General features: G+C 47.9%; 1 protein-coding gene across 3 annotated transcripts in view; it reads right to left on the bottom strand.

The window, feature by feature from the left end:
* The window catches only part of MCC (MCC regulator of WNT signaling pathway), a 206536-nt gene that overhangs the window by 176459 nt on the left and 14960 nt on the right, over positions 1–15117 (bottom strand). Inside the window, exon 2 of one of the 3 annotated variants that reach the window (XM_033086586.2) lies at positions 9499–9746. The exons of the other annotated variants lie outside the window; for them this stretch is intronic. Coding sequence (XP_032942477.1) covers positions 9499–9746 — 248 coding nt within the window. The remainder of the gene's footprint in view (positions 1–9498; positions 9747–15117) is intronic. 3 annotated transcript variants of the gene reach the window in all.

Below are 15117 nucleotides of genomic sequence, written 5' to 3'. Positions count from 1 at the left end.
TTGTTTGTTTGGGTTTTTTTTTAAGAATTTGGAACAGCTCCAAGAAAAGACAGCACAAAATGCTGCCTGACTGGTAATCTCTGTTCAACTACACACAAACCTGCAGTGTAAAACATTCATGTCAGAGGCTGGATTCCTTTGTTTCAGATCATCAGGATCCCTGCCGGCTACTAAATACCAGTCAAATGAGATTTGAAATTCTTTCATTTATGTGTCCCACATCAATACATGATACCAGCTTTAAACGTTATCAGCAGGTCATATATTATGTAGAAATTAGTCTGGAAAAAAGGGCCTGCAAACTATCTTTGAAAATAAAGTATAATAAAAAGTATTTTGACCAGAAATAAAAAAGATGGCACCAAAAAAGGTAACACAAAATAAGACCATCCCAAGCTCAAGTTCGAATTTATACATGATGTTTCTTATCTCAAGTAATGCTTAGAAAGCAACAGCAAAGACACAATAATAACATAACCAATGTTTTGATCACTAATGAGTATATAAGCGAACCGTCAAAGACATGAAAGGCACAGAAACATCAGAAAGGCACAGAAAAGTGCAGATCGCAATTTAAGCTTGACTGCAAAAGTAATCCCTCAGCTGCCATTATGTTCATACCACAGCGTGGGTTTATATCATAGAAACACATTGCAGTGCTGCTTCCTTGACTCTTAGAAAAGAAAACTATGTAGAACATTTTGAACAGTGCTGCAACAATGTTTTTCTTTTACAACCAAATAAAAACCAGTTGTATCCTAAAATCTAATTTTTAGTATTTCCTCCCATCTTTTGTGGGGTGGGGCAGGGAGCATCTCCGTATGTTCTCTAAGAATTCTTGCAAGACTTAAGGCAGGACAAGGACGAATCCCATAATTCCACATAACTCTAAAAGTACAGTGCAGTTAGACAGTCACAATCAATCAGCAGAGCAAAATATATCAAGGTAGGAAATTCAAATGTCTTATGAAGTTAACTTTTTGGAAAAAAAAATAGGAAAAGAAAAATGAGCTCACTCACCAAGTTTAAAAATGCATTAAATTATTCTTGTAAAACTAACAGCAATTGGGGAATAGAGGAAAAAAGTAGTTGGGATTGAATTCTATACACTAACAATTTTGAGACTATTATGTTGGCCTTTCTCTTATAAAGTTTAGGAGCTCTCATTCATGTCTCATTATTACAAATCATAATTACTTGGCTGGTTTGTCTAAGAAATAAGATTTTATAACCCCGGAAATCTGGTCAGCAGACAGAAATTTTGTATAACCATCTAAAGGCAGAACAACAACTCTGTTTTGCAGAAAAATACAACTGTGCCAGCACCAAAAAAGCAAGCAATGGAAAATAAATGTATGAGCAAGGGAACACACAATATCCTTAAAGCAAAAAAAAAAAAAAAAAAAAAAAAGGAGCACAATCTCGGCTTCAAAATATTGTCTGACAGCTCCAGAAAGAAATGCTAACAAAGAATGAATAAAATAATAAAATACCTTTAAAGCAAAACCATAAAATGTGAGATGGAATATTAACACAGCTGTGAAACAGATTTGTTATGCTGAGAAGCCAAAATGAAAAGTCAAGGAGCATGAGATGACGGGATGATAAGGGAGTAGTACAGTCCATATAAAAAGCAAAAAGTTCTGAGATGACTATCCAAAAACATATGCAAAGTGATTAAAAGACAGAACATGTTAATGCAATAACTCCAAAGCAAATAAATAAGTAAATGAATAGATAGTCCAAACCACCAAATTCAACACATTCTCAGTTTTACTTTCTGTGAGGCTGACTACTGACGAGATAAACACAGGTGTGACTGATCAGCAAAGCCATACCACAGGAGCAGAATCAGAGATGGGCCAGGGTGATGTGCCCATGAAGTTCAGGAACAGCTGAGGGCTGGAACTGATCACAGCTGTTGCATAAAAGCTTGGTTTGATCTCACACCTAAGGATTTTGCTTTAGATAAAGTATGAACAGCTGAGGGAAATCAACTGGTGCTGTAATTCTCCCTAAGTTCCGTAAGAGTGTGAATGTCTCCCTGAATTAGCCAGGCCAGTGTGGGATACTTGTATACAGAGCTCAGCCACACCGGTTGAGCTGTGCCCTGGAATCGCTCACTTCTGCTCTATGTGACTTGTATCTGTATTGTGTTTTCAGTATGGTTTGCATCTTGCTGCTAAAACAGAAATACTATGTACTGTCAACTACCTTCAAATAAATAAATAAATTTCATGTTAAATATTACACTTGACAACAGGTCAATAACATGAGAAGCTGGAATAAAACAACTCTCCAGAAGATGTATGAAGCAGATCTGACAGTAAAAAATATTCCCAACTTAATTTAAGACACTTCAAAGAACTATTGGGAAGACTAATGGAAGATTTCTAGTTTAAAAAGTTTTAAAACATGTAGGCTCATATAGCCTAAAGAAAAGGTTGAGGAGACATAGCAATGTTGAAGAAGGAAGACTCGGACACCATATGGTTCATCGATGAGTCTCGTTTATTTTCTTTATTTTCTGCCTAATATAGCACCTCTAATGAGCTTATACATATTGCAAAACCTGAGCTCCTCATAGGCTAAACAGACACATACTCACTCTCGTTTTACAACTTATCTGTTCTTCATTCCTATGGTTAGCACGTCCTTGTTCAGGCATCCATCCCAAGGGCGCCTTGCCCTTGAGCCTAATTTCTACAAACAATAGCTCTGTTCTTACTTAGGACATTTCCAACAAATCCATGGTGCTGTGGCCTTTCTCAGCCAGCCAGTCCTGTATCACACTATCCACACTTCCCCCGTTTTCTTTTTGAGCAAGCAGGTTAGTGTGCCACATTTGCGAGATTAGTTTGCGAATTAAATTGCGTATGCAGCTCAGTATGCAGGGTATGATACTTAGCACAAGCAGCACAGTTATTAGTAAACCAATTGCATATTTCACGAGTGTGCGAACCCACGCTCCAAGCCCTAGACCCTTGAGCCACCCGTCAAGTCCCAGGCCGTCCTCTTCCCTCAAGTTGTGCAACCCATTCTGTATCTCCTTTATCTTGCTATGAATTGATTTGGAATGATCTGACAGATTCATGCAACACATACCTTCAAATTCTTCACACCCATGCCCATGAGCTAACAGAAGGAAATCGATGGCTGCCCGATTCTGTAGGACCGCATGATTTACGCTTTGAACATCTTGCGCTAGCATGTCTAGGACTTGTGATGTCATATTAATTTCCCCTTTCGCCCAGCATCCCATCTCCTTGGCTAGGTTTAAAGCTCGACTTGCTGCTGCCCCTGGCAGTATCGTGGACACTATCACCCGCTTAAGGTCTGACCAAAATGCTGGCATTCTGACATCTGCGCAATCGAGTTCATGGAGGCTCCTTTTGCTTTTCCCGCTACCAGAGTTTCCTGCTAGTTGCATCAGGGTGGTGACATTAGGATGGAACATGGTGAGTTTCCCTAGGTAACATGGGCCTCCTTGTGGCCGAACCGGGATTCCATTCCAGGCTCGGTCCCCACAAATTAGAAATATCCCCTCGGGCAATTTCATGGGCTGGGTTATATTTGTTGCATTGCAGTCGGTATAAAGCTGGTTGTGTACTTTTCCTGATTCCAGGCTGGAATCAACTGTGGCCCACCTCCCACTGGGGTGGTTTAAATCCTCGTGTCGCAAGGGCATAAAGCTAACCCATCCATTCTGCGAAGCATTGCTCATAGATGCATTTGCGCTCCCAAAAAGCCCTAGCTCTTCAGGGGGCGAAGCAAGGGTTGTATTCAGGGATAGTATGATCTGACACTGCCAACAGCCATCATGCTGAGCCGGGTACAACCCAGGCTTTGCACCAGTGCAATTACCCTGTAACGTACTCTCGTACGTAAGGTTATTGTTATCCATCAACCCTCGGAACTCCCCGGGATTCCACACCGGAAGGCCTACTAAGCATGTTTTAAAGGGGTTCCGCACGGATCCCAAGCTCAGACAGATGGAGCTTTGGCCAGTCTTGTTAGCAAAGGTAACCCATATGTTTTCTCTAGGCATATGGAAGCGGTTAATTGTGGCAGCATAGCGGAGTAGCGTGGCAAGCAATAGTATAGCAAGCATCTCTATATCTGCAAATGCTTCAGACCAAACAACTGTTCTACTAACTCAGGGCACCTCTGCGGCGCCTCTTCCCAATCGCGTGGGGCAAGCCAGGCGGGGCTTGGCCCCTCACAGCTAGTGGCCACTACTCGTATACGCTTGAACACTTGAATATACTTTACAGTGTGTTGGATCTGCCACTTTGTTCTCAGGGCATCCCACTGCTCTCGGTTCTGAAACAGGAGCAGCGCCTCCCGAAGAGACCATGTTTGAGTGACCTCTTGTGCTGCCCTCTGCCAAGACTCTGCTTGCTTTCTGAATCTACAACCACGGCACAGTGGCGCAGATAGCCCCCACTGAGTAACCACCACCCTTCTATTACAGCCCCCACAGTCAAGCAAACACAAACCAAAACCTCCGCATCTCCCTTTGCACGCAAAGCACCGTAGCTGTTGCCAAAGGCCTCCTAGCACAGCCTTTGCTGCCTTCTGTTCACACTGCCTCAGTATGTCCACAGAGTACTGTGGGTGGGCCCAGTTCCAGACTATTGGTTCGTCGTGCAGAGCCTGTAGTTGTTCAACACAGTCCTCAAGGAGCAGACGGTTGCGGAGGACACCCCTTTCTTCGTGCGTCGCTAGTGCTGGAAACATCAGGCGGTTCAGCAGGCCGTGTCCACTTCGCTGGCACCCACTGAATTCCTTTGCTCGTGGCCGATCCGGTGGAGCCAAATCCTTGGTCTCCGTGGGGCATAGCAGCTTGAGGGGTCAGCACCTTGGTGAGCTGTGGTAACGGGACCAGCTGTGCGATACGCTGTCCTTTCTCGATCTGGAGCGGTGGAAAAGGGGTATGAGCTATGATATAAATTTCTCCCATGTGGTCGGCATCAATGACCCCTGGCAGCACAAAAAGTCCAAGCAAAGATGCTGAGGATCGTCCTAATAAAAGCGCTCCATATGACTGTCCGTCAAGCACTGTCGGGCTGCTTACTCCGGTGGGTATCTTGGTAGGCCGATCTGTCAGGCCGATCTTGGTAGGCCGATCTGTCATGAGTGTGGTGGTTACTGCTGCTGCCAGGTCCAACCCGAGGGACCCTGGAGTTGCTGGTTGAAGACCTGTGATGGTGGTGCAGTCCCGGGAGCGGCGACTTGTATCTTGGCACGGCTGCCCGCGCTCCGTCGAGCGTTTCCCTGCTGTCGTCGACGGCATGCCTGGGTGTTGTGCGAGTCCACCTGACAAGCTTGGCACCAGACTCCGGTGGCTCGGCACTCGCGACGAATGTGGCCCACGCTGCCACACCGGTAGCACTTCGCGTTCCGCAATGCTCCTGCATTGGCAGTAGTAGCTTGGAGAGGTGCAAGAGCGGCCAACACCTGCGACTGGGCTGATTCTGCCTGCTTCTTTAACCCTTCCGATAATCTATCTATGGCTTGCACTATAAAAGCTTGAGCTCCTACCGGCTGTGACGCTGCCCTTTCTAGCGCTTCTTCAATAGTCCATGCACCCCCCATACTTGCTATCATTCTTTGTACGATGGCATTCCCATTTTGTATGGCACACTGCTTTAACAAGGCCCCTTTCATATACAGTAATTTCACGAATACAAGCCGCACCAATTTGACCAAAATTTTGGTGGAAACCCGCAAGTGCGGCCAATATTCCGGGGCGGCTAATACATTAACAAAATTCTAAAAGCTGCCAACATGGAAGTGAGAGCCCGCGGCAGCCCCAAGCCAAGCTGGAGCCCGGCCGGCCCCGGCAGAGGTAGGAAAGCCTGGCAGAGGCGGGGCCAGCAGTGTGGGGGGCGGGCGGCAGAGCCTGAGCCAGCAGGGCGGGGCAGGGGGGCGGCAGAGCCCGGGTCAGTAGGGCGGGGGAGCCCGGGAGAACTGGGGCTAGCAGTGCAGGGGAGCATGGCAGAAGCAGGAAGGCCGGCGGGTGGGGCTGCCTGGCAGCGGGGGAAGCCCAGCAGAATCGGGGCCAGCAGCGTGGGGGAGCCCGGCGGTGCGGGGGCCTGCAGTGCCGGTCAGGGCGAGGAAACGCGGCGGCGGTGCAGACGGGAGGGGGCGGCTGGCGAGCCTGGCAGCGGCGGCGGCAGCCCTGCTGGCGGCGCGAGCGAACGCGGCGCGGGGCGAGCGAGGCGCGGCGCGAGCGAACGCGGTGCAGGGCGAGCGAGGCGCGGCGCGGGGCGAGCGAGGCGCGGTGCGAGCGAACGCGGCGCGGCGCGGGGCGAATGCGGCGCGGGGCGGGGCGAACGCGGCGCGGGGTGAGCAGCGAGCCCGGCGGCGGTGGTGGCAGCCCTGCCAGCCGGGCGAGCGAACGCGGCAGCGGGGCGGCGCTGACGGGAGAGGGGGGCCAGCGAGCCCGGCGGCGGCGGCGGCAGCACCCGGCCAGCCCCGCCGAGCCGTGGCGCTGAGCTGCGCCACCCGGCCCTGTTGGCAGCCAAGAGTGGGCCGAGCCTGCCTGGCCCCACCCCGAGCCAGTAAAGCCCGCTATGCCGCGATCCTGTTACTAATTGGCCAATTTGTGAAAGCTGCGCACGGATTCTCGCGACGAATGAAAGTGCGGCTAATATTCGGGGTGCGGCTTATCTATTGACAAAGACAGCAACATTGTCGAGGCACCGGGGGTGCGGCTTATAATCCGTGCGGCTTGTATTCGTGAAACTACTGTACTCTGGGACCCCCGCCCGTTCAATGGCCGCGGCAACCCGATCGATAAATGCCCCAAACGGTTCCTCTCGGCCCTGCTTGATTCCCATGTAGGCCGGTATCCCGCCTGGTTCTTTCACTTTGTCTATAGCAGCCCTAGCTAGGCGCATCGCTTCCCTGATCTTTTCGGGCCCCAACAGGCATTGCGCTTCAGTGCGAAGGTAGGGCCCTAAACCCATCATCTCCTCTATTGTGATCCCATGCAGTGGATCTCCTGGCCCACGCTGTGTGGCTACCGAGGTCTGCACCTCACCTTGCCAGTGTGCGTTAAAGAGCAACATCTGGCTCGGAGTGAATATTAATTTTGCAACAGCCCTGAGGTCATTGGGCACCAGTAACTTAGAGTCAAACAGGTAGCTCAGCATCTGCTTAACTGGCTCACTTTTACACCCAAACTGCGTGACAGTCTGCCTCAATTGTGCAAGCATCTTCCAGTCTAAGGCTGCATACTCCCAATTCATAGCTATCTGTTGTCCCTGATTATCTAGCACGGGCGAGTATTCCACCGGACACGCTATCATTCCAGCTCCTGCTGCTTCCCTCATCTCCTCATCCCCTTCGCGTGCTGCCGCCGCTGCCAGCTGCGCCCAAACCTCCTGCCGCTTTCGTGCCATTTCCCTCCAAGGGGCAGCTGGTGGGCACTTTCCTTGCGGCTCACCGCCCGGGGGCACTCGCGGGCCATCCTCACGAGGTTCCCGTGACGGGGGGGGCCATTCGCCACCCGCCTCGGGGCTCCCGCCACCCTCGTCCTCCTCCTTTTCATATGGAGGTGCTGAGGGACACGGGGGGACCTTTTGCTCGCCATCCCTTGAGGCTGACAAGTGCAAAACACCCTTACCAATCCCCGGTGCCCGCGGTTCATCTTCCCGCCCGTACCCCAAGTTTTGTTTGTGGGCTTCTGCCGCCGCTGCTGCTGCCTTTTTTTCTGCCACGGACTGCAGGAGCGTATTATGAACTGCCCGCCAGAGCTTACCGAGCTTTTTCGCGGTCTTATCATCATCTAAGATCGACTCCCACAAAATATCTCCTAGCTTACGCCACTCAGTTAGTTCGTGCACTGCGTGTCGGATTCTGAAAGCATCCTCTTAGCGTACCCGTACGTTAGCAGCCCCGGTAAGTCCTTTTTCAGATCTATGCCCTGAATGCCCCGTTTCTGTAAAAAGCTAGTGAAAAGCTCATACGCCACTTGCCTATCCATGTGTTACGTCGGCGCCATTGCAGCTCTCCAGGCTTCGGTGACGTGTATGGTCCACACCGCACTTGCGATCGTGGAGGCACCCGGCGAGAGCGCGTTCACTCCACTTTGGCGCCGACCTGGCTGCAATCGGGCCCCAACCCCAACTTCTCCAACCGTGGCGCGGCCTCCCCCGGTCTTTAAACGGACGCGAGGTACATCGGGGTCACCATTTGTTGAAGAAGGAAGACTCGGACACCATATGGTTCATCTATGAGTCTCGTTTATTTTCTTTATTTTCTGCCTAATATAGCACCTCTAATGAGCTTATACATATTGCAAAACCTGAGCTCCTCATAGGCTAAACAGACACATACTCACTCTCGTTTTACAACTTATCTGTTCTTCATTCCTGTGGTTAGCACGTCCTTGTTCAGGCATCCATCCCAAGGGCGCCTTGCCCTTGAGCCTAACTTCTACAAACAATAGCTCTGTTCTTACTTAGGACATTTCCAACAAATCCATGGTACTGTGACCTTTCTCAGCCAGCCAGTCCTGTATCACACTATCCACATAGCACCACATAAACACCATCAGAGGCTGATGGCGTTTTTGTGAAACATGGATGCAGGTCAGTTCCATGTCACCAGCCAGCAGTCATGCTTAGCCAGCATACAGCTGTTGGAGGGAGCTGGGGAACGGGCAGCATCCTCAGCTATTTCCACAAGACACCACACTTTCTCATTTTTGATCCCAGAATCTGTGTCCTTTAGTCTCTTCCATGTTTTACAGGATGAAAGGAAGCATTCTGCAGGTATTAAAGTTTCTGACCTAATGTGGCCTGGTCACACTGCTATCAAGGACTGAGCTCAATGACAGATAATCCCTTCCTACATTCTGTTTTTCTGTGGATGGAATAGCACATTTTTGTGTTTGCTGGTTTGCAGCTTTTGGGAGGTTTGTGGTTTGTTTTTCTTGTTGGTTTCTTTTGGTTTGGTTGGTCCTGGTTTTGATTTTGGTTTTTTGGCTTGGTTTTTAACCAGATGGAGGAGTATTTTGGTATTCTCCAAACCATAAGGCTCTTCCGGCGTTCAGATATCCCACAAAGTGGAATGATTTTTAAAGCATCCAAGAAGCATTAGTTCCTAGAGTACATTATGACTGGAACCAAGATTGAGTCTCCCCTCCTTTTTCAGTTTTACTTACCTACATACCCGTCTGGGCTTTACGGAGAACAGAAAACTCCCTGGATCTTCAGTTATCAGCCTTTGTCCCTTCCAAGGAAGTCTGTTTTCTTCTGAAATTTGCATTTTTAGAAGAGGATGCTCTGCACACATTCTATTTTGCATTCTGATGACAGGCCTGCATCTGTTACAACTCACTCTAGCATGTGATAAATTATGCCAAAGCAGATTCACCTTTAGGGACCCTTTAGGGGCAACCCTAATGCCAGTAAAATCAGTAACAAACACACCACAGTTGACCTTTTGTTAAATTACACCAACAGGACATTTAAAAGTCATACCTACCTAAACTGTTATTGCTGCTAGTTGGCCAGGAAGCTACTCTATCTCTTAACTTTTTCCTTTTACAAGAGTCATCCGATCTCACAGAAAGCTCCACTTCCTCCTTCTTGATTTCCTGTACCAGTTCCATGTGGCACTGACTAAAATCCTGGAAGGAAATTTTTCCATTTTCATCTGCTCCCAGCTGGCACATGATCTCTGCAACAGACGCCTCCATATTCAGCTGGCGGCACACCATCAGCAAGTCATTCCTAAAGATATTTTTAGAGGGAAAATGGGGGCCGGGGAAGATTGGAAAAGTGGGAATAAAGAAAACAAAAAAAACCAACTTAGTTTAGAAGAAAAGGAATACTAGCCCTGTCTTAATATGGATATACATTAATGCACAGGGCATTTAAAACCAATAAGCCAACTACTGAAGGAAAAAAAATCTTGAAACAATTTCTCCAGCATGTGAAGGATGACAGATGCATATTTATGAAATGATAAATAATCACATTCTAAATAAAATGTGGGCAAACTAATTCAGCCAGATCTGATCAAAATCTTCTGGGCTCCCATTCTGCCTGATTAGATTTTTTACTTTGTTACTCTCACACTTAATTGTTTCTTTCCTGCCATCCTTTTCTTAAACACCTCTTGAACTGGATTGCATAGCACAACCATGTCAATTTATACCACAAACAGAATGAGTATGTTTTTATGCTATGGCTTCTTTTAAGAAGCTTAAAAGGATATTGCTTATTATTGTGTTGTACAAAATCTTTCTGTAGAAGGAAGACAAAGGAAATGTGTAATATTGCTATTATGTGAGTTATTAGCAGATTTAGTTTTTCTTTTTCAGTACAGTTCAGGGCATCAGTCAGAAGGTTTCTATGAAAACATGATACATTGAAAATTTAAAGTTCTTGCATGAACAGTTTCACCGAAGTAATTTATTATCAGAATCAAGGCCCATTCTATTCTACAGAAAGAAGTTGTACATTGGGTGGAGCTCTGTAAGTCTCTTCTATGCAGGAAATCCAGAGCTGCAGAAACAGAACTCTTGTCAGAACTGTTTACAATAAAATTGGATAATAATGATCATAGTAACAAAAATAATAGCAACAATGATGAGAACTATGATAATAATTGCAGTAATTTCACAACTATAAGGCGCACCCTCTAGACTAAAATTTTGGTCTGAACCCAGAAGTATACTCCGGAGAGCCTTATATATGGACAAAGTTCGGAAATTTGCCAACCTGGAAGTGGGAGCCGCAGCTGCCCCGTGCAGCGGCAGCCCCGGCGCCGCGGGAACCCCGGGCACAAGGCTCCCACGGCGCCAGCGGTGCTGCAGCACGGGGTTCCCGCAGCGCCAGGGGTGCCACAGCACTAGGTTCGTGGAGCGCGGGGGCAGCATGGGGCTCCCAGAGCACTGGGGCGGCACGGGCTTCCGGCATCACGGCACGGCTCAGGCTGCTGGCATTGCGGCGCGGCTCAGGCTTACAGCACTGCGGGGCGGCACGGGCTGCTGGCACCGCGGGGCAGCAGAGGCACCCAGCACCAGTGGCAGCTCCGTGTGGGGCCGAGCCCGCCCGGCCCCGAGCCGAGCCAGTAAACCCCGCGATCATGCGATTCCTTACTAATTAGTTACTTTGTTGCGCGCGGCATGGATCCTCGCTGCAAAAAAAAAGTGCGCCTTATAGTCTGGTGTGCCTTATACATGGACAAAGTTCAGAAATTTGCCAACTCCCGGAGGTGTGCCTTATAATCCAGTGCACCTTATAGCTGTGAAATTACTGTACAATATTAATGATTAATAATAATTATGACGATGATAACATGACCATGTAGTTTTAAAACAAACAAACAAACCCCATTTAAAATAACAGAAATCAACCAAATCTCTACTTATGACAAGAAAAAACTTTATTACACAAGAATTAATCCCATAGACCAAATATAAGCTATTATTACTTGCAGTTCAATTTTTGCTCAGAGTTTTGCTCCTAGATTTGAATCCAATCAATTAATAAATAATCTCCATGGCTCATTTCTTTGTTTTTAAGAATTAGAACAACACAAATACAATCTCACAAGGGTGTTGAAAAGAAAAATAAGGATGACAACACATTTAGATTTTTACATGGGGAGTGACAGATACAATTCAGCTATGTCTATATTTGTTCTCTTGGAACAGATCAGACATAGCATCAGATTGAGGGACTTCACGGAGGTGTGCTAATTTTAAAATGAGTGCCAGCAGAAGCAGTGCAGGGTGATTTTACCATGGGATTCCAGGACAAGGATTCCAGTCTGTTACCCTACCTGCAGAAGAATTAATCTGCTACACTGGGGCGGGAGGAGGCTGTGGCACTGGTGGCATACCTTACATAGCCCTGCTCAAGACAACTGTAAACCTTCTATCTTACTACAGGTCACAGGGACATATCAAAACCTAGTTCTGGTTCCCTACAGACTAAAGGTGCTACACAAATGTAAACTGACTTAAAAAGGAAATCAGACAAAGACTGTTCTACTACATAACACCAAGGAGAAACCATATATTTTCTTAAAACTACTTAAAATTTCAGCTAGTAAAAAGGTATCATCATTTTGCCAGGAGACATTTACAGTAATTTCACGACTATAAGGCACACCCTTTTGACTAAAATTTTCCCTCGAACCCGGAAGTGCACCTTACAGTCCAGTGTGCCTTATCTGATGGACAAAGTTGTGACATTTGCCACCCCAGAAGCGCGAGCTGCGAGCCGAGCCAGGACCCGTGGGAGGCGTGGCCGCCGCACAGGGAGAGAGTTGGGACCCACGGGAGGCGCGGCTGCCGCGCGGGAGCCGAGACCTGCCAGGAACTGCAGGCAGGGCGGGGAGCCGGGACACAGCCGGGACCTGCAGCCGCAGGAGGGACCTGGACTGCCTGTGGTTCAGGATTGCCTTGGTTCAGGGCTGCTCGCCCTCAGCTGGGTATCTGGTGTGGTCGGCCTTCTCAGCATGTCCTCTGGTATTGGTCTCTGTAGTCTCCTGGGAACTGCTTTTCGTTTACTCAACAGAAGATGTGCTAACGAGTATTGCACTCAGCATCTCTAAGCACCTAATTAGCAGGATTAGATAACAAATGACGTTTCATTACACGAATGGACCCGGTTGTTCCCCTCAGGCGTTGCAGCCGCTGGAGCAGTGAAGCCAGATAGCACTGCCAGGGCTGTCGTCCCACGTTAGAAAGAGTGAAGGGGAAAAAACTTCCCTCAGCGCTTGTACCCTGGGTGTCAGCGCTGATCTCAGAAGCAAGATGCTTCTTCACCAGTGTCGCAGTGCAGGGCAGATCCCTCCGTGGAGAAGAAACCTCTCTCCTCCGCTTTCAGGTTGGCGAAAGAGTCCCCTGGAATGACAAAACAACTCACAAGCATCCACCCCCCACCGTTTCCTTTTGTCTTGAGCAATTAAAAGGGTAATGAAGTCGTCCATCCAGGACAATGTGAAAAAAACACCAAGGGAAAGAGTAAAAAAAAAATCCCCTAACCCACAACACGCGGGTTTACAGGAAAGGTGTTGATTTTGCAGACCTTTGCAACATGTCGGAATAGCCTTTAAACGCAGCCTAAAAGAATCAAAGCACTAACAAAATACAGAGAAAAATCACTCACTTCTATGAAACTTTCAAACAGCTTTATTTTTAAACAAATTAATCTTTAAACAGGGTTATCTTTAAACAGGGTCGCCTTTAAACAGGGTCATCTTTAAACAGGGTCATCTTTAAACAGGGTCGTCTTTAAACAGGGTCATCTTTAAACAGGGTCACTTTTTAGTCGCCTCTATTCATCTTCAGCCAAACCTTCGAAGTCTTTGTCCTCCGTATTGGAAACCATCAATTGGGCGGTGGCAGCATCCAGCAAACCCGAAGCTGTATCACCCGTATCTTCATCTTCAGAGTCGTCAGGTTCAGCACCCTCGATGCCGTCGCTGGTATTAAATCCTGGAATGATGTCAGCCCTCGCGAACCCTTGGATGATAGTAGCGGGTGTTACTTTACTCCAGGCATCCAATATCCACTTGCACACAGTGGTATAACTTGCCCTGCGCAGCCTGCCGGTGGTCATGCAGGAATGCTCGTCTTTTACCATCTAGTTTTCCCACAGAAGTCGCAGTTTAGCCTTAAAAGAACGAATAATGCTTATGTCCAGTGGTTGCACTTCTTTAATTAAACCACCCGGTATTACAGCCAGTTCCGAGTTCATCTGTTTCACTAGGGCTTTCACGCTATCCGTTTTGTGGGCACACATGGAATCAAGAATCAGCAATCCCGGCACTTTAAGATTAAAGAACCTCTGCAGTGCACGAGCATAAACTTTCTTTAGCCAAGTCTTCATCACCTCTTCATCCATCCACCCTTTTGGGTTCATGGCAACAACTATTCCATCTGGAAATTTTTCTTTAGGGAACATTTTTCTTTTAAAAGTTACCATTGGGGATAATTTGCCCGTCCAACGAAACACTGAGAACTACAAAAAATGATGACTTTTCATTCCCTGTGGTGCGAACTGGTACCGTGGGTGTTCTGGTCCTCTCAACGGTTTGGGTCAGCGGTATATCAAAAGTGAGGGGGACTTTGTCCATACTGATGATGTGTTTGACTTCTACATTGTTTTCAGCGATCTTGCTTTTGCAATATCTCCTGAATGACGCTACCTTTTCCTCGTAATCCGCTGGCAGCCTCTGACAAACCGTCGTTCTGGTACGGATGGAAAGCTGCCGTCTCTTCATGAAACGAAAGCACCAAGATGGCCCTGCTTTAAAGTCCTCTATACCCATTTCGTTCGCAATCGCTTTTGCTTGTATCCAAATGGCAACAGTAGAGAAACTTCTGCCAGCTGCTCTTTGTTTGGAAATCCATTGCTCCAGTCTGTCTTCTAGTAATGGCCATCTTGCTTTATGCCTTATGCTTTATGCGAAAACTTTTCTTTGTCTTCTTTGCAAGTCGTAAGTCATCCTCTTGCTGTTGTCACTTGTGCACCACGGATTCATTGATGTTGAATTCCATAGCTGCATCTCTATTTCCATGCTGTTTCGCATGGTCGATTGCTTTTAATTTAAAATCTGCGTTGTAAGCTAGTCTCCTCTGTGGAGCCATGCCGAACTCACGCTCGCCGTTAACACTCACCCTCAGTAACGCCTTCACCGTTGCGTAGGCAAGAAGCTTTTCTCTGATTGGTTTATTGTGGTCAGAAACGCGGGAATTCTCTAAATCTCCACGCCCAAACAATCCCGGGGGGAAACTGGGACCCGCGTTTCTGACCACAATAAACCAATCAGAGAAAAGCTTCTTGCCTATCTGTGGGTGAAGGCGTTACTGAGGGTGGTTGTTAACGGCGAGAGTGAGTTTGACATCGACCACACCAGATCCCAGCTGCCAGTGAGCAGTCCCTCCCCACGGGCAGTCTGGCTCCCTCCCCGCGGCTAGAGTTCCTGGCTGGTCCCGGCTGTGTCCCCACTGTCTGCCTGCCTCTGCTTCCTGTCCACTCTGTTGGGGCTGTATCCCCGCTGTCTGCCTCCGCTTTCTGCCTGCTCTGTCGGGGCTATATCCCCGCTGTCTGCTGGCTGCCTGCCTCTGCTTCCTGCCCACTC

The sequence above is a fragment of the Catharus ustulatus genome (genome assembly GCF_009819885.2).
Source record: "Catharus ustulatus isolate bCatUst1 chromosome Z unlocalized genomic scaffold, bCatUst1.pri.v2 scaffold_29_arrow_ctg1, whole genome shotgun sequence".
Lineage (NCBI taxonomy): Eukaryota > Metazoa > Chordata > Aves > Passeriformes > Turdidae > Catharus > Catharus ustulatus.
Note: the sequence above shows the minus strand (reverse complement) of the source record. Positions and strands in the feature narration are given on the sequence as shown.